This window comes from Coprinopsis cinerea (assembly GCF_000182895.1).
Source record: "Coprinopsis cinerea okayama7#130 chromosome 4 map unlocalized cont3.4, whole genome shotgun sequence".
NCBI lineage: Eukaryota > Fungi > Basidiomycota > Agaricomycetes > Agaricales > Psathyrellaceae > Coprinopsis > Coprinopsis cinerea.
In genome coordinates, this window is record NW_003307541.1 from 2,525,464 (window position 1) to 2,551,983 (window position 26,520).

Genomic DNA, 26,520 nt, shown 5'->3' on the forward strand with positions numbered 1-26,520 from the left:
ATGTACATAATTGCTCGGTCTGAGCCATATCACCTGGAATACACTTCTTTTAATTTTCCGAGGGCCGCCTGGAAGAAGAGGGAGGATATTCAGCGTCACCTACGGGCAGCGAATGGGTGCACCTACCTCGTAGAATGGCTCCAACGGGGCTGTCGCTGTCTCCGCTACCCGAAGTCTCTTGACACTATCAAGGTGGTCTGCTTCTTTCATCATCTTTTTGAAGTAATGTGCCTGGAAAAAAATCGGGTCAGGCAATTAGATCTCTGAACGGAACTTGCTGCACATACCTCCTGCTCTTCTACCAATGTCCAAGCATCACCCTCCCTTCCAGCTCGAGCAGTACGTCCAACTCGGTGGACATATTTTCGGATATCTACTGGAGCATCGTAACTAACGACGTGGTTAACGTGGCTGATATCGATTCCTCGAGAAATCAAGTCGGAGCAGATCAGACTTCCGTTGAGAGTACCAGTCAGTTGGACTTTCGCAAAGACAAGGTCGCCATAATGTTTGCACGCACATGTGGATCTTCTGGGCTTTGAAATCCTCCAAAATCGATTTACGTTCACTCGGCGGTGAGTCACTTGAATACGCTCTGGCCACGATGCGGCTAGAAGTATCTTCGCCGCCAGCTGCCATTCGAGCCTCTTCAAAGAATTCGAACAGGCGCAACAGCCTCGTCGTCGATTCCGCTGATTTCGTGAAGACCAAAGCATTCGTGACTTGATGAGAATACACAAGGTGGAACATGATAAGCGGTTTCTTCGACGGATTGACGACAATCATGTGCTCCTGTGGACCCAGTCAACCGAACCAATTCAAAAAACCATCGAAGCCCAATTGCCACACTTACTCTAAGCGTATCGGGTACAGCAAACTTCTCCAATACCACCTGCGTGACGTTCTCCTCGACAGACTGGTCCTTCCCACTCTGCACAATGATATACCTCGGATCGCGAAGGTCTAGTGCAGCAATCTTTCCTGGATCCCGGGTCAACGTGGCCGAGAACAGCAGTTTTTGACAGCTCGAGGCGCGGTCTTCGTTCAAGAAGGTCGGGATGTCGGGTATCGGGAGTTGATGAAGGGTATTCGGTGCTAGGCCGTCAGGTATAGGTTGGATAGTATATGGTGAAGTTGAAGAAGGGATGTTGTCGACCGTGGTGGAGTCAAGGAACGTCCCCTTTTTCGGCGTCCGGATCGCTGCGAGGACTTGTGCCAGCCAATCTTGGAACGACTGCGCGAGGAGTCGGTCGGCTTCGTCGATTACGAGGTAGCGGAGGTGTTGCAGGGAAAAGTTGGGAGTTCCGACGAGGTGGTCCATTAATCTTCCGGGAGTGCAGATGAGGATGTCGACTTTACTTGAACCTCCTGCGAGGCTGAAGACAGAAATTTAGCCATAGACTTGGGGGAAATTTGAGAACCATACTGTGACGTCCTGTCGTATACAAGCTGGCTCTGTTCATGAGCAAAAGAGTGCTGCCCGCTAGCCGAACCAATCTGGGCAAAAATCTCAGTACCCAGTCAAAAACTGTCAAACCGACAGCATACCTTCAACCCAGTCCCCTTGCTGATAGCTTCAAACGTCTCTCGTACTTGACCAACCAAGTCACGCGTAGGTAACACCACAAGTGCTCGAAGACGTGTTACAACCCTCGTTTGGAGCGTCTAGCATATCTGTTTAGCCTCAGGCGCAAGATAGATAGAAAAGCGCGCGCACCTCGACTATAGGCAACACATACGCCAGCGTCTTTCCACTTCCCGTTGGCGCAGATACACAAAGGTCGTATGGAGGATCGTAAGGGCGGTAAAGGCCACCTCCACTGGAACTCCCAGTCAACAAATGGGGGACTATCGCCGTTTGCACTAACACAAAAAACAGAATTCAGGCGACAGAACGATAACCACAGAGGATGCACGTACCAGCAAAGAGTTCTGTAATCCCCAACTCTGCTAGTCGCTTCCTCGTCTTCGAGCCTAGTCGTATCCGTATGTCGTCACCATCCTTGGTCTCGTCGTCGTCATCGTCGGGTCCAGGAAGAGGTAGCACAGTCGAAGGGTCGACAATCTCCGCTTCTATAAGTTTTCGGTCCAGTCCTTGGAGGGCAAGCGTCGCTTTTGAAGGGGCATTTGGGAGTTTTGGGAGGGGGAAGGAGGGAAGGAATCCAACAGGGATGTCGATATCTTTCTCGGGTACAGGTGGTTGTGTCGGTTCTGGCTCGTCAGGTTGAATTTCACCTTCGTCAACTTGGAAAACATCAGCGACGGGTCGATCGAGTTCCTCTGTTTCTACGCGTCTCCTTTTTGAAGGCCGCTCCTCTGTACGTTCAGGCGGTGGCGAAGAAACAACAGGTCGGACGTCCTCTACCACGGCATCGACGTCCTCTTCACTCTCCTCTTCACTCGAATCACCTCGAGCAGGAGTACCGCCAGGTTCTCTCGACACACCCCTGGCCTTGTTCGTTTTCGCCTTGAGCTTCCGTCGCTCCTTCTTCTTTTTCAAGTACCGTTGCTTGGCTTTTGTTTTCTGCTAGACTATGAGATCATGGTTCATAGATAGTGGTAACAATTCGATGAGGAGTCTTACCGTGCGAGGTACTGCCGGTGCTGCTGCAGTCTCCATGCTCTCTGCTATCAGCCCAACGCCTAGGGCTTCGACTCAAATAGAACAGAATCCGACCTCCAAGTAAGCAGCTGAGTTCAGAGATGACGGTAAGAGTACGAGTTCAAAATTTGCCCACGGATCAACACACGCGAGTGTCGAGACGGATCAGCAGTGATTCTTCAAACCCAAGTCCAATCATGTTGGGCGAAACGAAGGGATGGATGATATACAACAACAGAAAGCTATAGAAACAAACAAGATCCACAAATTAAAAGCTCCCAATCCACTATCCGATTACTTCAAAGCCTTCTTCATCGTCTCCTCCATCTCGTCCAAGTCGTTGGTCTCAATCCGCACAATCTTCCTTCCAAGAGCCTTTTCGATGGCATCCATCTGGGCAATTCAGTCAGTCTCACTGGATATCTTCCACTTTGTCAATACAGATAACGCACCTGCAACCATGTCTGCTTATCGTGCACGAAGTTGATGCTGATACCCTTCCTTCCAAAACGACCGGTACGACCGATACGGTGGATGTAAGTCTCAATGTCGGGCCTGCTGTCGTTTCCAGAGGCAGGACCTCGGTCATTCATCAGCGGCAGATCGTAGTTGACGACCATGTTGACCTAGATAATGGTCATTAAGGGGGAAAGAACAGAAAAGACGCGGCATGTCGTACCTGGAGAATATCGATACCACGAGCAATAACGTTGGTCGTGATGAGGACCTTCTCCTTGCCCTCCCTGAAGCGATCGATAATTGCATCACGCTCATTAGCGTTTTTAGCACCATGAAGCGAGGCGACTTTATGGCCTTCGGCAGTCATGCGTTGCGAGATGCGGTCAGCTGTATGTCGGTGCTATAGGGTGTCATACAGTGTCAGAATCAACTCAATTGGTGAAGAAGGGAGGTCACACCTTGCAGAAAATGATACTCTGACCAATGGTCAAGAGCGAGTAGAGTTGAACCAGGATATCGTATTTGTGCTCCTCGTTCTTGCAGTCCATGTAGAACTGCCTTATACTGTCGACGCTGAGCTCTTCCTTCTGCAACTCGATCTTGTTCGCCTTGGGTGCAAACTTGTTTGCGAAGGAGCGGACATGGTCGGGGAAAGTAGCGGAGAAGAGGATGATTTGAATGGGTTGAGTAGGGTTCTTGGGTAGGAGGCTGAAAGTCACTGAGCAACCACGAGTCAACCCTCGCCCAGAATGAAAACACTCACTTCTTCACCCGCAACGTCTGATCACCAAGCCCATCCTGATCAAGCATGTTATCCGCCTCGTCAAGCACAAACACCTTCACATGAGTCGTATCCAGCACTTTTCTGCGCATCAAATCAATCATCGTTCCAGGATTTCCGACGATAATTTGAGCGGTGATGTTGGAAGCGTCGCGGGGGAGGTTGTCCTTGATCGCGTATTCGGTTTGGACTGAGGTATATTTGCCCATCGTGATCACTACTGACATGATTTGGCGGGCGAGTTCTCGGGAGGGAGCAAGGCAGATTGCCTAGGAATGAACAGGAAAATCCAATTAGTGGTAGACGCTCAGGAGATACGGGGATTTCGTACTTGGGGTTTGTGCAAGTTGTAGTCGATTCTGCTCAACATGGTCAAGACGAATGCTGCGGTCTTTCCGGTTCCAGATTGAGATTGTCCAATCATGTTTGTGGGTCTGGGGAATGGTCAGCGCTTGGAAAGGGGAGGCCTTCTGTGATGCGTACGGATTGGCGAGTAGCAGGGGGAGGGCACGTTCTTGGATCTTGGATGGTTTTGAGAAACCCATATCGTAGATTCCCTTCAATAGATCCTCCGCCCTAATGTGTAATTAGAGAACGGAAGAGATGTAACGGTACGGGTTAGAACGCACAATCCGAGCTCCTCAAAAGTCTTCGCACTATACAGTGGCGAATTTGGATCCGCTTGCTGGTCAGCGAGCGTTACCTGAGCTAAATATGTTAGCTTCTGTTTTTCCGGGTATCGCGCAGAGTCCAATACGCACAGTGACTTCGAACGAGGACTTGATGAGGTCGTTTTCTTCAAATCAAACCGTAATTAATGCTTGAAGCAACTAGCAGCATCATCCAGATAATTACCAGGAGACTTTGGTCGCTCCGCCTCAGGTTTGGATTCAGTTGCTGTCTCAGCAGCAGGAGCAGCGTCCTTCGCTGTTGAATAAACCGCACACAACAGGTCGTTAGCCTCGTTCCCCACTCTACTTTGCGCAACACCAAAGTACGCACCTGGGTTGAAGAATCCATCAGCGTCCTTCTCCATGTCGTCGTGATCTATTCTTTTGCAGGGTTCAGAAGTGGTCTTAGTGTAAAATACCGTCCAGAGATTTCTAGGACGTTATTTAAAATGTCGTGAAGTGAGAGAGGTGGTGTGGCGAGAAACAAGAACAAGTGGCTCCTGCAATGACCAAAACGCGTCTAATCAGATCTCGGCCAGGCCCGAGTCGCGAGGCTCGGAGAGACGAAAAATGTTTTGCTCGAGTCAGGATTCGAACGCGTGCAATGCCGTGCACCGGCCACCTCACCCTGTCACCGGATCAAAGTCTTCGGGGTTGGCCCAGGTTGGTGAATTTCAATTTCTCTGTCTAACCTTGCCCTTGAAGTTGCTGGCTGCTCGCTCATACGACTCTGTGAGTCTGTGCTCTCTGAGCATCCGAAGACTGTAAGGTATCGTCTCAATGCACGAAAATGCTCCTTCACGTTTGACATGGATGATGACCGATTTATCGAAAGATATTGATTTGATGTTGCATAGTAGGAGAGCCAGGGCTGGCGAGGACGCTGCCTCATGCTTTTCAGCGCCTATAGTCATCGAACGGGGGTGTCTTTCACCGACACAACGCATTTCCAGTTTCGAATCTTTCAACTGTGGACAGCCCACGAAGCTTGCCTCGATGCGTCCCACATCTTCGCAGAACATTGTTGTTGCATTGGGATTTTTTACCCAAGTTCACCGTTTGAATGTGCTCACTGAGGCCTCGTGTGCCAGTAATTTAACTACCCAATCAAGTCAGTCTGACGGTGGCGGCTCCGACTTGGACAGTCACACCCAGGAGTGGGCGCTGCCAGTGGGAGAAGAACGTAACTGACTAATGGGAACTTGACGTGCGCCTGCCCCATCCATCCGAGGCTCTTACCATAACCACATCCTGCATCCAATCCAACACGTCCCGCCCACTTTAAACAACGCGTTATTTCACGGTAGACGATCAAAGCGCCCAACCTCACGACTTTGGCAAGGCGCCTACTAGACCTCGTCGAAGTTCAGAGCCCACTCTTTCGACTTCGAAAGCCCTACCTGAACCACAGACCATGTCGTTCTTTGGAGCGGGCAGTTCAACCACGGCGGGAACGAGCACTACGGCGCCGGTCGAAAAGGATGTCGAAGTTGCTGACCCGCCGACGGACTCCATCTCGTCGCTCTCGTTCTCACCACAGGCAGAGTACCTCGCTGTTGCAAGTTGGGATCAAAGTGTAAGTTGGTTTTCGAGTTTGAGGGTGTTCCTCGTATGTTGACCTTTTCGGCGTCCAGGTTCGGATATACGAAGTAGGACCTCAGGGACAGACGCAGGGCAAGGCCATGTATCAACATCAAGGCCCCGTGCTGGACGTCTGTTGGAACAACGTACGTCTTGTCGCGCTCCACATATCACAACTCGTGAACATGATATGCGGTTTGATAGGACGGCACGAAAATCTTCTCTGGAGGCGCTGACAATGCAGGGAGAATGTTCGACGTGACGACTGGCCAGGCTACACAGGTTGCTCAGCATGACGCCCCTGTAAAGGTCGTAGGCTGGGTCAACACCCCTCAGGCCGGAATTTTGGCGACTGGGAGTTGGGACAAAACGATCAAGGTACTGCCCATTGGCTTCGTTGTCCATTTCGAACCCTCATCAACCCCATTGCAGTATTGGGACTTGCGAACACCCAACCCTGTCGCGACAGTCACTCTCCCAGAGCGATGCTACACTTTCGACATCCAATTCCCTCTGATGGTTGTTGGAACGGCCGAACGACGCATTCAGATTTATAATCTCAGTAACCCTACCACTGTCTACAAGGTTTGTACGCACTCTCCTTCTTCAGAAGAAGTTATTTCCTGACGCAGACCTACATATATGGCATTTTAGGAGTTGCTGTCGCCGTTGAAATGGCAAACACGAGTGGTCTCGTGTATTACCGCATCAGAAAAGAGCGGATTTGCGGTTGGAAGTGTTGAAGGGCGAGTGGCTGTTCAGTAAGCGGTCTCCTTCCAGTTCGTCCCGATCCCGTGTTGATTCTGTACTTAGCTATGTCGAAGACAAAGACGCAGCGTACGTGATTTCTGCAAGGAAAACTCCTTGTCAGAATTCAGTTAATCTTTGTATAGGAATAACTTCTCGTTCAGATGCCATCGCCGAGACTCTACTCCCAACTCCAAAGACCAATCGCAGATATTCGCTGTAAATTCCATGGCTTTCCATCCCGTGCATGGGACGCTAGCGACATGCGGTACGTCACTTTCTACGAACGTTCTGTCGAGAGAAGACCCATTGTCTTCGTAGGTTCTGATGGTACCATGCACTTCTGGGACATCGAGGCAAGAACGAGATTGAAGAGTGAGTATCACCCTACCGTGACCTTTTCCCAGATCCAATCCTGAGGAACACCCCGCATTTTAGGCTTCGATCCTGCCCCTGGCCCGATTTCTACTGGAGGTTTCAATCGCAATGGTACATTGTTTGCCTATGCAATCTCGTACGATTGGTCCAAAGGACATTCTGGTATGACTCCAGGTCATCCTAACAAGCTGATGCTACACCCTTGCAAAGAAGAAGAGGTTAGGAAACGCAGCAGGAAGTAAACTCCATCGGCTATACAAAGTCTGTACATTCGATCTTGTAGCAGTACTACGAAGTGTTTGTTGAGATAGTAGGCAATGTCAATCATAGTTCTACGACATAGATCTCTTCTGTATGTAACGCTATACATATCTTCCCCGTGCACTCCTCAAAGTACATAGTTTGGATGGACTGGAGCTGGAATGGGAGGGCAACGTAGTTAGGCCAGACAGGCGCCACCGTTGCTCCCTTCGCCTTGTCAAAGCCCGCTTTCATTACCACAAACTCGGTGTTCAAATCGGGCGTATCGAACCTCCGCTCCAACCAAACTAATCGGTGTCCAGACTCTCCTGGACAAAGGGATACGGGGGCGGCACCAGTGGCCATTGGGATCTGGTAGTTAGGGGAGAGAGGCTGGACTTCGCTGCTGTCGGCCTTGACTGGGACAGAGTAGTGAGAAATAACACTTCTCATGGTTGGGCCAGAGTCGTGAAAGATGAAAAGGGGGAGGGGAGGGTTGCTGCGGTCCGTTGGTTCCTGGGACAATTGCCATTCAAAACCAGGTGATAGGTCGTCAACCCTGTAGCTTGAAAGCGTCCTGATCCCTTTATCCGAGGCTGATCCTGTGTCTTCAAGGTTCGGAAGGCCATGTGTCGTGATGGAGATCGCCTTGTAAGTGGCACGGATGACATACAAGATATCGCGGTACAGCTTTAATTGCACAAAGTCGTCCTGATGGAAAGGTATGTCGGAATAGGAATTGGCACCAGTTGCATGATTTACGATCAGAAGTTGATAGGACACGGTCGCTGTACCAGGGTTATCGGTCTCGTCTGGTAGCTTCGCCAAACCTGCAACGACGATGGAACCAGAGATATGAGGATCGAAGAATATTTCTCCGTAAAGCGGCCGCGTTTCGGAATATAAAACGGTCGGAACGGGAGGGTTGCTGTCATCTACCTCGTGGAGAGGGATAGAGAGAACCTGGAGGAGGCTATATTGGGAACGGAATTAGGAAACCCGTGTTCCTGGTGCGTACAAAGACGTTTTTGTAGTGCAGATTGCTTACGATTTAACGCGATGGTCTCCTGCCACATATGCGATTATCGCCGTATCGTTTGAATAAGACGCCGTAAATTCGGTGTGATTGGTGTGTGGCAACTCGATAGACAGGATAGATGTCGGGATTTGTGATTGGTCAGGACCGGGAACGCGCAGGATGGAGAGATTGGTCGAGGGACGGGTGCCCACAGCTTGTGACAGAACCACAATAAAAGAAGGACCTAGAAATTGAAGGTGCCGCACAGTGCCAACGTGTGGGATGCGTGTCAACCGCTTGACAATCGACTCTTTGCGGCTCCAGTTTGACTCGAGGCGCAGCGCGTCGACTGCGCGTTGCTGTATTTGACGCCCGGGAAGGTTGCGGTGATCGACGGGCAGGTCAACCGGCACGTTGAATTTCAGTGTACGCCAGATGAAATCTGCAGTGGCCAAATCGTGTAGTCCACGACATGTCTGCGTGTATCGCGTATTCGGATTCCTTTGTCTGAACGCTCAAGCAAGTGGAGCAACGACACCTGTTGAATAACCAATAAGTCGGGGGCTTCGAGGTTCTGGAGAATGGCCAGAATAATGTCGTCGGGGAGATTGAAGAGCATTAGTAGTCAAGTAATGAGAGGTTGGCGATAAGGGGTTCCGTGGAGATTGTAATTTGTGATGCAGTCAAGGGTGACACCAAGCAGAGCCAAACTAATGGGGTTTATAAGTTCCCCGCAGGCCTTTGATTGAGTTCCACCACCATTCCATGAATCCGAGCCCTGCTGAACCAACAAACGATTATCTGTCCTCAGGGATGTCAGAGTTAGATAGCTGGTCGGACTCCGACTGGCTCGACATTCCCAGTGGCAACGCCTCAGAAGACAACGACTCCATCAGCTCGCGCGACACACACTCAAGGCCCCTCTCTCGCAGGTCTTCCTTCAGCCTAGGCAGTTCACGGGAAGGCGACATCGAAGCATGGGAAGGCTATGCCTACGACAGCCATGACGAGGCCGCCGCAAACCTGGCGTCGGGCATGTACCCTTTGCCAAATGCCACACTGGCCGGGAGCACTGACTTGCAAAGGGTTCCCTTAGACCTCATCCCAAACATCGAGACAGAGCTCGATCGGGCAGAAGATGAGCGAGTCAAGGAGGCCCTCGAGCAGAGTCTTATCGGGACACTCAGCGCATCCAGGTCGAGCACCACAGGCGCCGCGGGTTTAGCCACGAGCGGGACGACTCACTCCCAGTCCACGAACAGCGCCCCCAATCTGCGCCTTTCCTTCCCCGACCCGTTGACCAGCTCCCGTAATGAATTGACGAGGTCTTATGACGATGTTTCGCCACCGCAATCCCCCAAGGACGATGGTCGCGAGCAGTTGCCAACGGAGTCGGTGTCTAAAGCAGGAGAAGACGCCGCTGCTGCTTCACCTGATCAGTCACCGGACCCGACCCAACCCTCTGCCACAATTACGGTCCGGGAGGATGAGGCCCAAGAGGTTGTCCCACCTAAGGTTGACCTCGAGATCCATCTCTATGGCTCCTCGACTGAGTATAAATGGGCCTTGGTCCAAGACCTGTTGCAGAAGGTGGCCGATGGCTCAGGGCAATTCCTCGGAAAGCCCCTCGACCCCGGTGCGGGCTTGGTGCAGACTGTCAGGCTGGAGAATGACGACGAGGACTCCAAGGGGTTGATCAATGTCGTGAAGATCTTTGATCGTACGGAAGATAATAAGCCCCCCATCGATGCAGTAGGTTTCCATGCTTTCATCCACCTTTCATTCTCGTTCCAACTTTCTTTTCGTTTCGTAGTATGACGATGATGCGCCATCTCTTGGCATCGTTTTCCTTCCCGCCCTTCGCTTGCCTCCATTGGCCCTCCACGACTTTTATCTGCCCGTTATGGCTCGCAACGAGCTCCTCGACCTGACCTACGAAGGTAGCATCCCCGCGATGCGACAAGCGGCCGAGGATGACTGGGAGCTGCTCTGCATCCCCTCCTTCAAGGCCTTCCCCATCAAGGATGGCAAGTACAGTGTCGCCACTCATGATGGTATCTGTGGGGCAGATTCTGCTCAGGTTCGTGAGGCTATGGAAGTACTCGTGACTGGTATCCCCAAGAAGCCTGTCAAATCAGAGCCCTCGACCCCGGTCAATGCTGTAACCATGTAAGCTCATCATCCTTTGCCGGACCTGCTATGTCGCCTAACGTAACCCTTTCCTTCCAGTTTCGCTCTTGTGTCGTTGATAGTGGGCTTCGCTTGCAACACGTCTTTCCATTCCAACTCGCCCATCCCTACCAAGACTGTCAACTTGACGACTCCCAACAACACCTGGATCGCCATCAGCCCTGGACCCAACAGGTCGAATAGTCACCCCCTTCACCACACCAATGTGAAGACTTCAGCCGCAATCACATCCCTCAAGGACGTGGCGCTTTCGGTCTACATTGCCGGCTCCACCTCCTTGTCTCTGACTTCCCAAATCAAGTCCCTTGTCCCGACTTCATCGCAATCCCCTGCGATCCTCCCCTGCATCAAGTGCAGCACTGAGGCGGCATTGGCGAAGCCTATTACCCGGGATGTAGTTGTTGCACCATCTTCCTCTGTGGCCTTGGCAGAATGTCCGATGCCACCCTCGCCTTCTCCTTCGAAGGCTCTTGCAGTCTCCGAGGTCGACTCGAACGACGACTCGGAGGACGTCCAAGAAGATGGGGAAGAGGATATTCTTCCCGAGCCGACAACCAAAGCCCTTGGATTGAAGTTTGTCGACTCTCTTTCCGAAGCTTTGGGTGTCACCAAGGCAGCGGTCATCAAGTCCGTGAACGATGAAACCAATGACCTCTTCGACAGCTTGGACGACCTCCTCTCCTCCATCCGCACCCAGACAGACGAACTCATCAAGAACTCCAAGGGCAAGGCTCGTGCATTCGGCGAACAGGTTCAGAACATGGGGGAGACTCTGCAGTATAGGAACGACAGGGCCCGGTCTCGCGCTAAGGAGTTGAAGAAGAAGGGCGAAGAATTTATCTGGACGGCGAGCGAGCGTGTCAAGCAACGCACTGACATCGCCAAGAAGAGAGCGTATCGTATTCGACGTTCGTTGGAGGAGTCAGATGCTTGGAAAGTGTATCAGGCGAGACGTATGGAGTGGGATGATGGCTATGAGGACGCCTGGAAGGACACTGGTACTTGGGGCATTCATTCCAGCCGCGGATGTGCAAAGGTCCACTCTGGTCGTGCTGGACGCCTCAGGTCTTTCTCTTGTGATTGATTATCTCTATCGTTTTGCCTACCGTTTTCGGCTCATTCTCTCTCTCATTTTACTCTGGACTTATTGCTTTGATAATGCTTTCTCGTCATGACTATATCTTGTAACTATCAAACCCAATAACATGTGTACTTCTCGCCGTTTAACTTGGGATGCAAGTTGGCGTGACTGGGATTCGAATCCACGAATTGACGCCGAGGTCAACGGCGCTTGATTCAAGCATGGCCAAACAACCAGGCTCGCGGCGTCAATTGGTTCCGACGAGTCAAGCTTTATTAATTACAGCCACCAACGAGCGACCTCAAGCCTCGTGCTATCTCATTGCAATGGCTACCGGTAATTTATTAAAGTCTTGAAACGTAACCAGAAGTGCTAACTGAAGGATTTACAGCAGCGAGACGTACTGGTCGACCCAAAATCGTGCGTTCTATCCCAATTGCTTTAAAGCTTGGTCCAACTTGACGCGTTCCTTTGGCTTCAGAAACCACCCAAAAAGGTGACTTCATCTGCAAGGGCTATCTCCTTCCTACTCTAACATATCCATGAAAGCATGGTCCAGAATTCTCAGCGGAGAAAACATGGAACGCACTATCCCAGAACATCAGGGAGATCCAGAACCACAACGCCGCCAGTCTTTCATTCGAGGAGAACTACCGATATGCGTACAATATGGTGCTGTACAAAGAGGGCGACATGTTGTACAGAGGAGTGTGCAACCTGATTGCATCCAACCTCGACCAACTGGCAGAGCAACATATCATACCTCGGTTCCCAGCCGGTTCAATCAACGATCGCTTGCAGCGGAGTCAGGCGGGGGAGTTGTTGCTCAAGGCGTTGAGAGAGGTGTGGGATGACCATGTTAGCAATATGACGAAGCTGGGGCAGTTGTTGAAGTACATGGTGAGTCAGTTGTCCGCGGAACTTTGGGGCTAATTAAGGAATCGTTCGTCATGTAGGACCGGATATATACGAAGAATGCGAACGTTCCGGAGACATGGGACAAAGGCGTCGAACTATTTTTGAAGCATGTTATCCGCTCCCCTATCAAGGACCACCTCGTATCAGGTATACTTGATCAAGTACAATGCGAGCGGGACGGTCATACCATCAATCGGTCCGCTGTGAAGGGATGTGTTGATGTGCTGTTGTGGCTCGAGACGGGGAATTCAATTACGGTGTACAAGAAGGAGCTGGAACCACCATTTTTGAAGGAAAGCGAGGCGTTCTACAAGGATGAATCCAGGCATCTGTTGGATACATGTGACGCCCCAGAGTACCTGCAGCGAGTGAGTCTGTGATCCACCGCATAACCAACCTGTTTCTGACTTAACGTGCAGGTGGAAGCGCGTTTTGAAAGCGAAGACTCGCGCATCCATCATTACCTTTCTCCACAGACTTCAGCCGCCATCAAGCAGATCCTACAAGACCATCTCCTAACACCCAATCTATCCGCAGTCATCTCGATGCCAAATTCTGGCCTTGACGTTATGATCGATGCCAACAAGCTGGACGACCTGTCTCGTCTTTATCGTCTGTTTATGCAAGTGCCCACAGGGTTGCCTGTACTCAGGAAGAGTTTGCGCGAGTCGATCATACGACGAGGGAAGGAACTTAATGATGCTTCGTTGGGTGCTGGGACTGCTGATGCAGAAGGTGATGGTCCACGGGAGGAAAAGGGCAAGGGGAAGGCCCGTCCTGTGAACACTGTGCTCCCTGCGGTCACTTGGGTACAGGACGTACTCGCTCTGAAGGACCGCTTTGACCAGGTGTGGAAAGAGGCGTTCCAAAGCGACCGTGATCTGGAGGCAGCCATTAACGAGGTAAGGAAACCTTCAGTCTTGTCTCACGAGTAATAGTTAACACTTCTCATAGGCATTCGAATCGTTCGTCAACGCACATGGAAAAGCACCAGAATACACCTCATTGTTCATCGACGACCACCTCAAACGCGGCCTCAAAGGCGTAAGTACATTTCTACAGATATCAGATATTTCGTTGTTGATGTTAGCAGAAATCAGACGATGAGGTCGACGTGGTGCTGGGGAAGACGATCACGGTATTCCGTTACATCACTGACAAAGATGTGTTTGAGCGTTACTACAAGTCGCATCTGGCGAAACGGTTACTCCATGGTCGATCAGTTAACGATGATGCCGAGCGAGGCATGCTGGCCAAGTTGAAGCTGGAATCCGGATTCCAGTTTACATCAAAGTTGGAAGGCATGTTCAACGATATCAAGCTTTCGAACGATGCAATGGTGGAGTACCGAGAGTATATTCAGTCACGGACGGTATGGTCGCCTTCTATCATCGCTGTTACTGGGCTGATCTATTTCGCCAAAAAGGCTCCCGCTATCGAACTTTCAGTTACAGTTATGACGACAACCTTCTGGCCAATATCACCTCCCGCTGTCCCATGCGCTGTCCCCGACATCCTAGCCGAAGCTTGCAAATCTTTCGAGGGCTTCTACTTCTCTCGGCATAGCGGTCGCCGGCTAACTTGGTCAATGGCTCTGGGCAATGCGGATGTGAGGACTCGGTTCAAGACACGGACTCACGACCTCAACGTCTCCACATATGCTCTCATTATCTTGCTGCTGTTCGAGAACCTGGCAGAGAGCGATTTCTTGACATACGAGGTCCGTTCTGATTTGTCTCCTTTTTTCAATTTCGCTCTAACCTTTACCCCAGGAAATCAAAGAAGGGACCGGGATCGAGGAGCATGAATTGAAGCGAAACCTGCAATCATTGGCTTGCGCCAAGTTTAGGATCCTCAAGAAGCACCCACCAGGCCGTGACATTCACGAAGAGGATTCGTTCTCATTCAACCACGATTTCTCAGAAAAGATGCAAAGGATCAAAATCAGCACCATCTCTTCGAAGCCAGAAACGACACGGGAGAGGCAAGAAACGAATGAACGTATTGACGAGGAGCGCAAATTCCAGATTGAAGTGGGTGTCTCCCAAGTTTCAGTGCTCTCTCCACACTAACTAGATATCTTCAGGCATGCATTGTCCGAGTTATGAAGGACCGCAAACACCTTGCTCACAACGCATTGGTGAACGAAGTGACGAAACAACTGTCGTCCCGATTCCACCCTGATCCTCTTGCGATTAAACGGAGAATCGAGGGTCTGATCGAGGTATGTACAATGAAAGTTGTCGTGTACTTGGGTGCTGACTTTCTTTCAGAAAGAGTATCTGGAGCGGTGCGAGGATCGCAAGTCTTACAATTATCTGGTAAGTTTGGGCTGGATTGATTGGCAAGTGAGCGGTGCACTGATGTGGATCTAGGCTTAATCTTCACGGAGTCGTTCAGCGCTTATGGCCCTCTTAACGAGCAAATTATCATGTGTATAATAGTCCCATTTCACCCATCATACCAATCTAATCCTCTTTTTGTTTCGCTCACGAACTCGTTTGAAGTGACGGATCCATTCACTGCGTTGCTGAAAAGACGATCTACGATTAGTGTCCATGCTACCCGGGTAATGGTAATACTACATATGAAGGTCCGTTGTACAACAAGGATCTAGCCCAAAAGGAAAGACAGTCCATCTCGTAGCTCGCTCAGAGCCTGAGGCCCGTGCTCAAGGCAATCTTGATGAGGTCGTCCAATTGAAGGATGGATCCAGGGGAGCGGTGATCATCCCAGTTGGAGCCGAGGGGGATGACGGTATGGAGGCCAATATCGAGACCGCCAAAGCCAAAGTCGATATCGCGGAACTTGCCATCGCCATCCAACAATTGGAGGATGAGTTGGGCGACTTCAAGGTCGAATCCAGGTGCCCGTCCCCTCCTACGCCTGATGTCTTCACCGAAGATGCTGAATCCTCCTCGGAGTTGCTCGAGGAGGAGCAGCTGGAGCTCGACTTCGCATGCTTGCTCAAGGATAATCCTGTGGATTACAGCGTTGGTAAGGATCTGAGCCTTCCTACTGCATGAGATAGCTGTACCTTTTAGTGAGTTCTTGCACGATTGCCAACTGTTGTTGGATCTGCCTGACTCCACGACCTGGAGCCCTGCAGGCGGCCCTGTTGTTGACGTCCAACACCTCGATTATGAGTTGTTCATTCCGGAGTCCGAAGATGTTGTCGACTCCGAAGAAATCGTCAAAGCCGTTGAAGGACTGGAAGCCTCCCCAGAGGTTAAAGGATACTGGGGTGATATCGCTTCGACGGCTTGGAGCTGTGATACCAGTTAGGATGACGATGTGGGCGAATGTATATCAACCAGCTGGAATGTCGTACCCTGGTTGATGGGGGAAGCAAACGCGGTTTGCAGAGCGAAAAGGCCAACAAAAAGCAAAGCAAATCGAGCAAAGAAAGACGACATGGTGGCAATGAGGGTCAAAAAGAAGATCGAAAGGGGTTTAAGTTTTGAAAATGTGGTCTGAAAGAAAGTCGAATGAACGTGTCAAATGAAAGTGCCGACCTGGGCAAGAAAGGAAGGGATGGGCTGAGACGAAAGGGCGAAGAACTGAAAGACGAAGGAAGAGAACGGGCTGCTGAACCTTCTAGCTGGAATTCTCCACTCTTTTATGGACGAGCTCTGGCGTTGCATACCCACGGTTTCCTCGATTCTACATTCGTAACTCACCCTCGAAGAACGTCCTGGACGACTTCTGATTCTGACGGTTACAGCGGTTTCGTACCAGTAGCTACCGTGGTGGCGCTAGAGACCATCGCGTTTCGTGCCAACATTGAATATTGACGCCCAAGGTAAGGGTACCTAGCTTCTACTGGGAAGCTGGAGGTCAAGAATAGACCACCCCGTTATTTCGGGTCATCCGAGCCCTCCGATAGGCGCCGAGACGAGAGTGAAAGCCTCCGTCCCCGGTTCGAGACAGTTTCCATTATGGAATTCGTCATGGGATAAAACGCTCCTCTGGGAGTACGTTAGTATCTTCGTTCCTTCATATATCCTATGGTGTACGGGATACACCTACGATCAACCTACGATGTGGCTTGGTGTGGGCGAAGTCGTCGCTGTTCACGAGTCAACTGACCTGAGTGCCCCTATTTCGGATTCTCGGATGATTTAACCCCATCACCCACTGTGGCTACTATGCGAAGCGCTTTCTGTTTTCACTGGCTGCTTGTACTTCATCGTGATTATTCATCGTCTCTCATTGATATGTGGCAAGGTAGAGGCTGTCCTGTGTCGAATTCAGCAGACGACGAGGTACATGATACTGGTACTAGCGAATTATATGTAAGGTACTACAGTGATCATCAGCAAAGTCACGAAGGACAATCAGAACAACAAGGTAAACACAAGGGTCAAGGCAAAGGAGGTAGAAGGATTACAGAGCTGAGTACTGTAGAGATACAATGTTCTAGGGCGCACGATACATGTAAGGGATTTACCAGAAGCGAGACCAGGCATTCCTGGCTCTGTGCCAAGCATTGCGAACAGTCTTGAAAGAGCGCTTGTCATCCCAGTTGTGGCCCTTGACGATGACGACGTTCTTGCCGAGGTCGTGGCCAGTGAAATCCCAGACATCATCAGTGAGGTCTCCCTTGTGGTCGAAGAACTTGTTGTAGTGGTCAACGATCTTCTCATCGTATCCGACTTGGTGGTGGCCCGGGAGGCGGAGAAGGTCTCGCTCGAATCCACGGAGACCGCCGTACCATTGCGAGAAGACGATGGCCTGGGTCTCGACGTCGCAAACCTTCTCAGTGATGACCCTAAAAGGTGGAAAGGAGAAGGTTAGTAAACATATTGAGATACTGTGGATACGGGTAGCTCACTTCTTGGCGAGCTCCTGAAGAACGAGCAAACGCTGTTGGATGACTTCAACCTTACGGACGCGGCAAACCAGTTCTTTCTTGGGCTTGACGATGATCTGCTTGTACTTGTGGCCGTCGAAGTTGTATTTGCCATAGAAGTTGTCGAAGCCCTTGAGAGACTCGAGTCCACCCCAACCGTCGAAAGTGGTGGCCGAGGGCACTGTCGAAGCGAACCTGTTAGTACAGCATTCAGTCAATCTCGATATAAATCTCCATACAGATCTCAGTCGTTGGGATGTCAACCTGAGCTTGGACGGGGGACTCGGACGACTCATCAACGGGCTCGTCCACCCCAACCGGGGTATCAGCGGGAGCAGGCTCCTCGGCGGAAGAAACGTCGACTGAAGTTAGAAATAATCAAGGTGAGCCAAATCCGGATTTCCGTTGGGCGCTAAACCACTGTACCTGATTCGGTGGGGGTGGGAGCTGGAACTGAGAGGATAGCATCAGGATGATCAGCAAATCACAGCACATGTGGAGTGAAATGACGAGAACGCACTCAGCTCAATGGGAGAGGAAGAAATGGCAGCCGCCCCTGCATCGCCCGCGTCAGTGGGGACGGGGCTGAGGGCTACAGTAAACGATGTGCATCAGTTACCAACTGGACCCGAAACGCAGTGATAATGGTACTGACCAGGATCGACAATGGGGGTGCCTTCATCCGAAGGGGCAGGCGAAGGGACAGCCTGAGGAGCGGCCACAGTAACAGCCAACACTGCCGAGAGAGTGGCGAAAAGAGTGAGGAGTTTAGCGACCATATTGACTAAAATATGCTAAAAGTGGTGTCTCTGAAAACCAAGTCTGATAGGTCAGTCGACATTCAGAGGCCAGACACTGACAGTCAACTCACGAATAAAGTGTTCGAAAGTTGGCCAAGGACTTGTGAAAAACTCAATCAAGATACGAACGAGGGATGAATGGGCAACCTGGCCTGAAAGGTTATGAAGAAGAACGAAGGGAAGATGAAAGTCGAAAGAAAGTCCTAACAGAGAGAAAGAAGGAACGAATTGATACTGAATCCGCACTCTTCAGCGTAGGGTTCTTATACCATTCATAAATCCTGTGTCGATCGACTTCTGAAAGGCTTATTCATAAAGACATGGAAAGCGGAGAGTAGAGCCATCTGTCAAGTCCAAAACTTGAAGCAGAATCCAGATGGCAATCGACAGTTTGTTCGCGCATGTACAAGGGTTCCGGTGTCTCCCCCTATTGACAGGAACCCGAAGCAAGGGTTCAGCTCCCTAACATGGTCAAGGAGCCAAAAATAATAGCAACGCACCACTGAAGAAGCCATCGCCACTCGACAATTTGTAGATAGTCATCGCCCGCAGAGGACGTAGGGCATGTCAAGATACTAGGAACCGCAAGTGTGGTCAGTGCAGTCTGTCTGTGGTTCCCTGTCGAAGACATGTCGACATGTACTTGGCTGACCGGGAGATCCTGTGCTGTGGGAACGAGTGCTATCATAGTTTAGCCTGCCTCGCTTTCGCTGCCCAGTGCTTGTCTTCAATTCCTGGCGAGGGTCGTTGTGGGCCTAAGGCCCGCCCGCGCCAGGGTGACACTGAAGGAGAGATAACCTCATTGATTCCATCAGATAATTGAAATGTGATCACCATCTTACACCCGACCCTCCACGACCGTTGTCAGTGCAGTGTCATGCGGACCACTCACTAGCCAACATCGATGTCGAGAGAGGATGATTGTTGCCAAGAGTTACTAGTAGCGATGTGGGCCAATGGCGTCACGAAGATAGTGACCTAGTCAGCGAATGAAATGCGGCAAGGGTGTTTCACAGTGACTGGAATCTGGGCGCTGACGGTCGCAATCGAACCCCAGGTGTTTCCAATATCCTCAGTGCTGCATTAAATAAATATGATATGCTAGTTCACAATTCGTCGCGATAAGCGGCTTCAGGTTGGAATGCTTCTAGGAGTTCTGTGAGGAGAATTAGATCACCGTCCAGGGTTGGGAGAATTTTCACGCACTTCTACGCTGTTGGGCCGAGAGTTCTAGTGGCATTACCACGTTGTACTCGATGTAGAGATCGCCTCGTCCAACACTATTCCATATTGGCATCCCTTCACCCTTGATGACTTGCACAAATCCTAGTGCACGGCTGATTAGCGGAAGACGCTAGGTCCGGATGAAATAGGTGACTTACCAGGCTGTGTGACGCCTTCGCGCTCAAGTGTCAGAGTTCGCCCATCCAGATGGGTAATGTTGCGCTTGAAGCCGAGAAGGGCCTGTATATGCGGTGCCATCATGTGAGTTATCACTCGAGAATTCGGCGGAATCCATTCTTACCTCGTCCACACCAATGGTTTCTTTCCAGTAAAGACTGGACTCCTTTCTCCTGAATCCACCCTTCTCCTTCTTGCTCCTGACCCTCAAGACGATGTCTCCGGGCTCCCAATCAGGACTCTCATCTGCCTGTCCCTCAAAGACAACTTCGTGACCTTCTGGCATGCCTGGTTGAACCTCCAAAGTGTATCGAGCGGTTTCGTCGAGGACCTTGTTAGCTTGGCAGTGGGAGCACTTCTTCTTGATGACCTTGCCGCGCCCGCCACAGTCGTTACAGGTTACTTGAGTCTGAGCGAACATTCCGGGGAATATCTGGCAGCGCAAATCGTCAGTATCGACATGCAGACTTTGGGTGTATCCCGCCGCACCTGTTGCTTGACGAGCTTCACACCATGTCCATTGCAGCCTGTGCAAGTGTGGATATCACCATCGCTTGCAGCACCAGTTCCCCGACAATGGTCGCAGAGAATCTTTTTCTTGACCATGAACTGTTACGACGGGGGGAAAACGTTGAGCAACTGCATTAGGTCGGGAAATTATTCGAACACGTACTTCAATACTCGCTCCATTGAAACTAGGCCCCCGAGTCAGGAAAAATCGCCAGACAACATTGGCGTTTAACACTCACACATCAGCCAAGGAAACTTCGAATTCTGTAACAGTCGAGGGTCCTCTACGGGCTTGTTGGTGGTCTGCGCATTGGAATTATGGTCAGCCTCAACAACGTCGAGTTCGGTGCGGGACACTCACGGCCACCAAAGAAATTTGCAAACATATCGAAGGGGTTGGCTCCTCCATGCTGCTGACCGCCTTCGTGTCCCTTGAGACCTTCCTCTCCATGTCTATCATAGATTTGGCGTTTCTATATGCACTTTTCAGTTGGCCTGGTACAGATGCAGCTCTTGTTCAAACTAACCGTAGAATCCGAGAGAACTTCGTAGGCTACATCGGTAGGTCAGTTTTGAGATTCCGTCAAGCAAGATGTGCGACAACTCGCCTCGGGCAATGTTTACGAATCTCTCCTCGGCTCCCGGATCCTTGTTCTTGTCAGGATGCCATTTCTTGCTCAGTCGTTTGTATGCAGCTCGAATATCCTTGTCAGACGCGCTCGGGTGGACTATATGAATCCAAAACTTGGTCAGAACCACACAGCGTTTCCAAGAAGTATTGGGGAACTCACCGTCTAGTACTTTATAGTAGTCGACTGCGCATGTTAAGACGGCTAAGAAAAGAAGTAAAAAGAATGAATAGAGCATTTGGAAGCTCAAGGACACACCGCAGAAGCGGGGACTAGGGAGGAATACGAAGAAACGCGGTTGAGACTTAATTCGATCATCTCCAATTTCGTGTAACATACGTGTCCGGATCAATTGCCCCCGGTGGCGGTGCTGAATCCTCACGTGTCGAGGTACGAGACGGGCGCTTAAGTGCGGGGGGTGTACAGGGGATCGAACAAGGAACCTGGTAAGCAGGCAAACAGGCTTATGAAGAGCCTTCAGGTCGATACTGTTAGAAGAAAAAGCATCTGAGACCTACTGGGTCAGGGGTTGGTGGCTTATAGAGTCCTTGTATTTCTCACCTTCTGTTAATAAGAAATCTACTCTAGTTGACAGAGGTGCATACAAATAATAGATGGAGACCTTCTGGGCTTTACCCAGGGGCTGCATGTCGACGCCTATGCATGACCATCTGTGGGCGCTTAATCAGCTTGAATTCCCTTGAGCATAGATAAGAGCTACGCAAATCATCCTCGACAGACATGCAGCCGCCGCATACCATACTACGCATGAAGGCCATTTTCTCCACCTTTACATGTAGGCCTAAGGCCAAGGGAGCTGGGTGTCTCCGCCCTCCCTTCACTCTGGGGAAGTGGGGAAGACTTCAAGGATTCTGAGAGTGATGGCATCAATGCCGTGGAACCTATCACGTGCGGATGAGACCGGCCGGAATCCGCGCTGGTCAGTAGTAGTGGTCATCGTCCCGTCGACCGACGACCATGTTTCCCTGTCGTGCGCGACTCAGAATAACAACACTTCAACGCTTCCACAGGTCATACTCCACACCCGCAAACCCATATACACGCTTTGAAAAGCTCAGAGGTGCGTATCTCCTTTTAACAAGCTGTATAAAACCACTTGTTTAGGACTCCAATACTGCTTTTTCGATACAGCGTATCCATTCGCGTTCAACGACTATGAAGCTGAACGGCTGATGGCGCCAGCCGCTGCTGCGCTATGCGGAAAGGCACTGGGAACCTCTGTCCTCCATCGATTCCTGCCCTGGATGGAACTGGAATATATCAAGCCTAAACGAATCTTGCCGATATATTTCCCTGCGTGGATAATAGACGCGGAAGTGCAGGCCACAGTTCGCTATCAAGGTTCCGAGGTCAGTCTTCATAACTTGAATGGACTGTGGTGATTGAACCGTGTTTCGTATGTCAGAGAGTCGCTTCAGCGCTTCTCCAAAACGGGTACGCCCAACCAACCCTTTCCTGTCCTACGGGTACTGACGTCAACGTTATAGGTACCTACCAGGTAACGCAACTATAATCTAGCAACAATATCCTAGGTCTCACCCGAACTCTACATCCAGGTGCCCACTTTGAAGCAGTCTCAAGCGTCCCACTCTTCGCTGGAGAAATGGCCGACGCACAACCATTGCCCTGGTCCGACGGCCTCCTTCAACAACAAGGCCACCAAATCACCTGTGTACCATACACCATCGACCCAATACACGGCCTGAAGGCATTCTCCGACTTGAAATTTGACGCCTTCCCTGACCTTTCCGCTTCACTGTCGACAATTCAACCGACGTTGGTGTGTACCCTTCAGTAAATCGATGCTTCAAGCGCGTTGAGCTAATGAAGACCTAGAGCGTATTCCGACCCGTCCTCCTCCCTCTCTACCTCGCCCAGTACGAAGTAACAGCAGACTCCAAAACACGAGGATGTACACTCTTCCTTGACGCTTCCCAATCCTCGGTAACTTCAACTCTCCTCACCACTCTTCTCCCTGCTCACAGCATCATCTCTACCCCAGGGAAGCGTATACGGTGTCCGATTAAACACGGGCCCCAAAGACGAATACGACGAAGGAATCGACCACGCCCTCCAATTCGTGGACGCCAACGTCTCACCCAACTCTGACATCCTCCGCCTCGGACTCGGGCATAACTGGGTCGACGTCGAAACAGTCTCTTTACCACCCCACCGCGACATCTCTGCACAACTGAAGAAATGGATAGAGTGGAGGATGTATGATGCGGAGACGGCGAAGGAGATGGCTGCTGCGACGGCTGAGGGGTTGAAGGAGACAAGTGGCGGGATTGTGGAGGATAAGGATGCGCGGATACGGGAATATGATGTGGAGGATAGAGGAGAGGTTGAGGAATGGATGGGGTTGAGTGCAGAGTTGATGCTTGTTCGCAGAATTCTCGAGGTGAGTCTCCAGCATCAGGCTCTTCTCCACTAGACTTAACAACAATTTAGCGCATCAACGAACAAATGGGCCTTATGGGCGAAGACGCACCTGCACACATGGCCGCCCCAATTGAAAACCTCAAGGAAAAGGAGAAGGAGCTTGTGGAAAAGCGCGACGAGTTTTTGGTTGAATGGGGCAAGTCGAACGAACCAGCGAAGCCCTCGGAGAACTAAGTCACCTAATATTTGGGACTACTAGTGCACACACACCCTACACATTTATAGTACATCGCTCATTCGCTTCACATAGACGCTCCGGTAATTCACGGTCTTTTATTCCAACCTATGTCCATGTGCATTATGAGACAAGATCGCCAATACAGTAAAACAAGAAAGCTAACGTCCAAGTCGGGAAGAAGGCGTAGAATGTCCAGAACGAATCAAGTCCTTGGCGAGTAGCCGACGAACTCCATCCAGGTGGAACGCCCAGAGTCGGAGCCGTCTCTATTTCCACAGTCGATGTGGAAACAGTAAGTTGGCCAGCCTCGTCAGTAAATGTCTGCGTAATCAAAGTCTGGTTCACAGAAATAGTGGGAATCGCAGAGGCATTGAAAGTGGTATGGATCCCAAACAAAGCGCTGTAGGTGCTGTTGGCGAGGTCAGAGGTGACTATAGCTCCGAGAGGAGCCGGTACGGAGGAGTTGAATGCATATGGCGGTGAAGAGTAACTCGGGGTCGGGAGTAGGACGTTGGGTAGAGTGGTAGGCACGGTCGCTGAATGAGCAGAGAAGAACGAAGCGAGCTCTTCTGGTGGTTGCGTAGTGTTCGCGAGAAGCGTTTCGTTGCGAATGGAATAGAAACCAATGAGAGGTGGTTCTTTGGTGTCAATGCCGTAGCTGTTGTGACTGGTTGTCAGTGGCCTAGAGACCGTCAAGGATGAGGAGACCCACCTAAAAATAGAATAAACAGTCCGCAGGAATGCAGCTCCTAAAGCAAGGATAAGTCATTTTCCAAGCGACTTTGACAGAAGCACTACGCACCGAATTGCCAATCAATGGCGTCAGAATGCGGAGGATGTGCTCTCGGCCAGGATAAGCACAAGTTGGGATTGCCTAACGCTGGTCCAATCATATAGTCTTCTGGGAGGAGCGTGTAGTTTTGAGAGCTGCAGCGGTACGTTAGGTCCCTCAGTTCCCTGTCTAACTCGGCGGTCTTACCCAAATGTGAACGTAATGGGAACGTCAGTGTCACACGGAATAACCCATTGGCCGTCTGTCACGAGAATCAGCAAGGTCCATCGCGTGCGTAGCCCGCTCTCACTCACCAGCATCGACGATTCTGGAACCGTCGATCATAGCGAAGATCTTGGAGACCTGGGGAGAGAAGCTTAGCACAGACTGGCATATTAGGAGACAGCTGCCGTACCTCCTGGGCTGGTCCATAGATCCCAGTCGCGCCACTAGACCACGCTAAGCCGCTATAACCAGAGCACCACAGAATTTACTCACATATCAACCAGAGCCAAAACCCTCCCTTCATTCCTTTCAGGGAAGACAGGATTAATCTCCAACGCCGTCCCATTCACCTGAACGAAACGAACAAGGTCAACCATCATGTCGCGTGTCAAAATAAATGAAACCTTACATAGACCTCCGCCAATGGAATCGCCCATTGCAAATACCCAGGTTCCCCGACGTCGCTCTCAGTTTCAGCGAACGGCGGGAAAGACGCGACTTGGTTCCAAGCGATCAAGCTGACATTTTTCACCACAGACGCGTCGATTGCACCTACAATCGCAGATTATTGATAAGAAAAAGAGATATACGTCAGGCATGCGCCCACCACGAGACATAGAGTATAGGTGATGTTACGCACCGAGAGCCAGAGACCCAGTGTTATTCCGCGTGAGGCTGAACGCGAACAGAGGGTATTCAAGCATTCCCTTTTGGGCGAGTCTAGGGAAGAAGGGCGCAACTGTATGCATAGGTATGACATGAACATGACCTCGGGGAATGAAGGCCTGAACGGGATGAACTGACCGTTGGTGACATTTGGGAAAGACGAGAGTCTAGGAAAGCCGAGTCCCAGGAGGCCACTGGTTTGGTCGACGAAGGAGAGGTTGGATTGGGATACGAGTCCTGATACGCTACTGTAAGCAGGGGTAACTCAGGATGGAGAGCAATTCTGCGCACCGAAAACTTGATCATCCAGCACGATATCATGCAGTGCTATCCTCTCCTTGGCCAAGAAACCCGACGCAGCTGTACATTGAAACGATCAGTAAACCCGCTCCACTAGCCATGTGACAGTCCCAAATTCCGCTTTGCACAACCCCGATCCTAACCGCAGCTGCCTGGTCCCCATTTTCCAACTCAAAAGCAGAACCATAAGCTTCACTTACCGGTCCCATCGGCATATCCAGCCTCGAATGTCGTCTCATTGCCATTAATCTCTCTAAACGTCTGACTCTGATACGCCAATGGAAACCTGGGGACCTTCTCGCATTCCTTGGTGTCGCAGTCTGAGGACACGACCCAAAGATCCGCAGAGGCCGTGTCCAGTGCAACGCGGAAGTTGATATCGCCTATCTTGATTATGGTAGTATAGGACCTGCAAGGAGGTAAATTTCGCAGACTGTGTCAGGAGCGAAATGTCTAGGAGCGAACTGGGGAATTGCGCACTGTCGGTCACTGGAAATTGACACCTGTGCCAATCCAGCCGCCGTATTCGGATTCCCATCGAAATCGCGTGCGTGTAACGTTGGGGTGTTGACTATAGGTAGGGTTGCGAGGTCCGAACGGGGTACAAGTCGAGGATGCGAGCTCGCAGATGCCTGGAGGAACAACCAACCCGAAGACAGAATCGCCGCTGCCGCCATTCTGAACAACATTGTGCGCTACGCGAGTCTCTCGACGTCGTGGTTACAGAACCAGAACGCCTTCAATTACCACATGCGTCGAGCAGCAAATTCGAGTTTCCAAACGAAGAATGCAACCGTTGGCGGTCGTTAGTTGGTGAAGGGGTAAAGAGCGTGCGGTGGTGGGAGGAGCAGAAGAAGGATTACAAGAAGTGAGCATGGAATTCGATTTAGGCAACAAGTCACCAATCAATTCTGATCCTGTGAACTTGGCCACTATTGCTCCCGGCATACCTCATCGCAGAGCAGCTCGACAGTCTCGACTCATGCTGGACACAAGCATACTCTTGCAACATTGATCCATTGGAAGGAGAATAAATATCGTGTCAAGGTCACTACAGC

The 26,520-nt window shown here is 50.9% G+C and overlaps 11 protein-coding genes across 11 annotated transcripts; 4 read left to right on the top strand and 7 right to left on the bottom strand.

The window, feature by feature from the left end:
* Window positions 1-29: 29 nt before the first annotated feature.
* CC1G_07576 (ATP-dependent RNA helicase) lies at window positions 30-2,620 on the bottom strand (the record flags this gene model as incomplete). Its single annotated transcript, XM_001836441.2, has 10 exons — window positions 30-68; window positions 127-231; window positions 288-453; window positions 521-792; window positions 854-1,376; window positions 1,427-1,497; window positions 1,549-1,665; window positions 1,718-1,863; window positions 1,921-2,524; window positions 2,585-2,620. 10 exons carry the CDS (start codon window positions 2,618-2,620, stop codon window positions 30-32), a joined length of 2,079 nt encoding a protein of 692 aa, XP_001836493.2.
* A 276-nt stretch (window positions 2,621-2,896) lies between these two features.
* On the bottom strand, window positions 2,897-4,983 carry CC1G_07577 (ATP-dependent RNA helicase DBP5; the record flags this gene model as incomplete). The annotated part of the gene is made up of 11 exons (XM_001836442.2): window positions 4,845-4,983; window positions 4,698-4,769; window positions 4,604-4,638; window positions 4,472-4,545; window positions 4,326-4,418; window positions 4,174-4,276; window positions 3,825-4,111; window positions 3,520-3,769; window positions 3,282-3,461; window positions 3,055-3,228; window positions 2,897-2,995 (listed from the first exon to the last, which is right to left on the bottom strand). Exons 1-11 carry the CDS (start codon window positions 4,876-4,878, stop codon window positions 2,897-2,899), a joined length of 1,401 nt encoding a protein of 466 aa, XP_001836494.1. The 5' UTR covers window positions 4,879-4,983.
* An 804-nt stretch (window positions 4,984-5,787) lies between these two features.
* Window positions 5,788-7,461, top strand: CC1G_07578 (polyA+ RNA export; the record flags this gene model as incomplete). Its single annotated transcript, XM_001836443.2, has 9 exons — window positions 5,788-6,089; window positions 6,148-6,240; window positions 6,299-6,472; window positions 6,527-6,679; window positions 6,749-6,855; window positions 6,908-6,931; window positions 6,988-7,109; window positions 7,163-7,216; window positions 7,280-7,461. The coding sequence occupies exons 1-9, from the start codon at window positions 5,928-5,930 to the stop codon at window positions 7,459-7,461; spliced, it is 1,071 nt and encodes a 356-aa protein (XP_001836495.2). The 5' UTR covers window positions 5,788-5,927.
* Window positions 7,462-7,543: 82 nt separating this feature from the next.
* CC1G_07579 (hypothetical protein) lies at window positions 7,544-9,096 on the bottom strand (the record flags this gene model as incomplete). The annotated part of the gene is made up of 3 exons (XM_001836444.2): window positions 7,544-8,432; window positions 8,508-8,953; window positions 9,016-9,096. 3 exons carry the CDS (start codon window positions 9,094-9,096, stop codon window positions 7,544-7,546), a joined length of 1,416 nt encoding a protein of 471 aa, XP_001836496.2.
* A 194-nt stretch (window positions 9,097-9,290) lies between these two features.
* On the top strand, window positions 9,291-11,888 carry CC1G_14443 (hypothetical protein; the record flags this gene model as incomplete). Its single annotated transcript, XM_002911400.1, has 3 exons — window positions 9,291-10,229; window positions 10,291-10,646; window positions 10,707-11,888. The coding sequence occupies 3 exons, from the start codon at window positions 9,291-9,293 to the stop codon at window positions 11,749-11,751; spliced, it is 2,340 nt and encodes a 779-aa protein (XP_002911446.1). The 3' UTR covers window positions 11,752-11,888.
* A 186-nt stretch (window positions 11,889-12,074) lies between these two features.
* CC1G_14444 (ubiquitin ligase SCF complex subunit Cullin) lies at window positions 12,075-15,047 on the top strand (the record flags this gene model as incomplete). The annotated part of the gene is made up of 11 exons (XM_002911401.1): window positions 12,075-12,084; window positions 12,140-12,168; window positions 12,298-12,648; window positions 12,705-13,034; window positions 13,086-13,568; window positions 13,621-13,710; window positions 13,853-14,386; window positions 14,439-14,699; window positions 14,753-14,890; window positions 14,940-14,987; window positions 15,042-15,047. The coding sequence occupies 11 exons, from the start codon at window positions 12,075-12,077 to the stop codon at window positions 15,045-15,047; spliced, it is 2,280 nt and encodes a 759-aa protein (XP_002911447.1).
* A 270-nt stretch (window positions 15,048-15,317) lies between these two features.
* On the bottom strand, window positions 15,318-16,082 carry CC1G_07581 (hypothetical protein; the record flags this gene model as incomplete). Its single annotated transcript, XM_001836446.1, has 3 exons — window positions 15,318-15,645; window positions 15,704-15,935; window positions 15,998-16,082. The coding sequence occupies 3 exons, from the start codon at window positions 16,080-16,082 to the stop codon at window positions 15,318-15,320; spliced, it is 645 nt and encodes a 214-aa protein (XP_001836498.1).
* Window positions 16,083-17,112: 1,030 nt separating this feature from the next.
* CC1G_07582 (hypothetical protein) lies at window positions 17,113-18,297 on the bottom strand (the record flags this gene model as incomplete). The annotated part of the gene is made up of 6 exons (XM_001836447.2): window positions 17,113-17,437; window positions 17,501-17,699; window positions 17,758-17,880; window positions 17,945-17,971; window positions 18,039-18,110; window positions 18,174-18,297. 6 exons carry the CDS (start codon window positions 18,295-18,297, stop codon window positions 17,113-17,115), a joined length of 870 nt encoding a protein of 289 aa, XP_001836499.2.
* Window positions 18,298-19,387: 1,090 nt separating this feature from the next.
* Window positions 19,388-21,507, bottom strand: CC1G_07583 (chaperone DnaJ; the record flags this gene model as incomplete). Its single annotated transcript, XM_001836448.2, has 13 exons — window positions 19,388-19,474; window positions 19,525-19,644; window positions 19,701-19,782; window positions 19,844-20,152; window positions 20,209-20,328; window positions 20,393-20,414; window positions 20,469-20,532; window positions 20,591-20,682; window positions 20,757-20,782; window positions 20,854-20,957; window positions 21,021-21,062; window positions 21,198-21,346; window positions 21,464-21,507. 13 exons carry the CDS (start codon window positions 21,505-21,507, stop codon window positions 19,425-19,427), a joined length of 1,224 nt encoding a protein of 407 aa, XP_001836500.2. The 3' UTR covers window positions 19,388-19,424.
* A 329-nt stretch (window positions 21,508-21,836) lies between these two features.
* Window positions 21,837-23,495, top strand: CC1G_07584 (hypothetical protein; the record flags this gene model as incomplete). Its single annotated transcript, XM_001836449.1, has 8 exons — window positions 21,837-21,939; window positions 22,011-22,228; window positions 22,285-22,313; window positions 22,367-22,377; window positions 22,436-22,659; window positions 22,716-22,823; window positions 22,882-23,280; window positions 23,331-23,495. 8 exons carry the CDS (start codon window positions 21,837-21,839, stop codon window positions 23,493-23,495), a joined length of 1,257 nt encoding a protein of 418 aa, XP_001836501.1.
* Window positions 23,496-23,619: 124 nt separating this feature from the next.
* On the bottom strand, window positions 23,620-26,139 carry CC1G_07585 (hypothetical protein; the record flags this gene model as incomplete). Its single annotated transcript, XM_001836450.2, has 13 exons — window positions 23,620-24,157; window positions 24,212-24,248; window positions 24,302-24,426; window positions 24,479-24,533; window positions 24,586-24,634; window positions 24,687-24,720; window positions 24,770-24,846; window positions 24,906-25,048; window positions 25,137-25,235; window positions 25,301-25,399; window positions 25,454-25,522; window positions 25,663-25,871; window positions 25,943-26,139. 13 exons carry the CDS (start codon window positions 26,137-26,139, stop codon window positions 23,620-23,622), a joined length of 1,731 nt encoding a protein of 576 aa, XP_001836502.2.
* Between the last annotated feature and the right edge of the window lie 381 nt (window positions 26,140-26,520).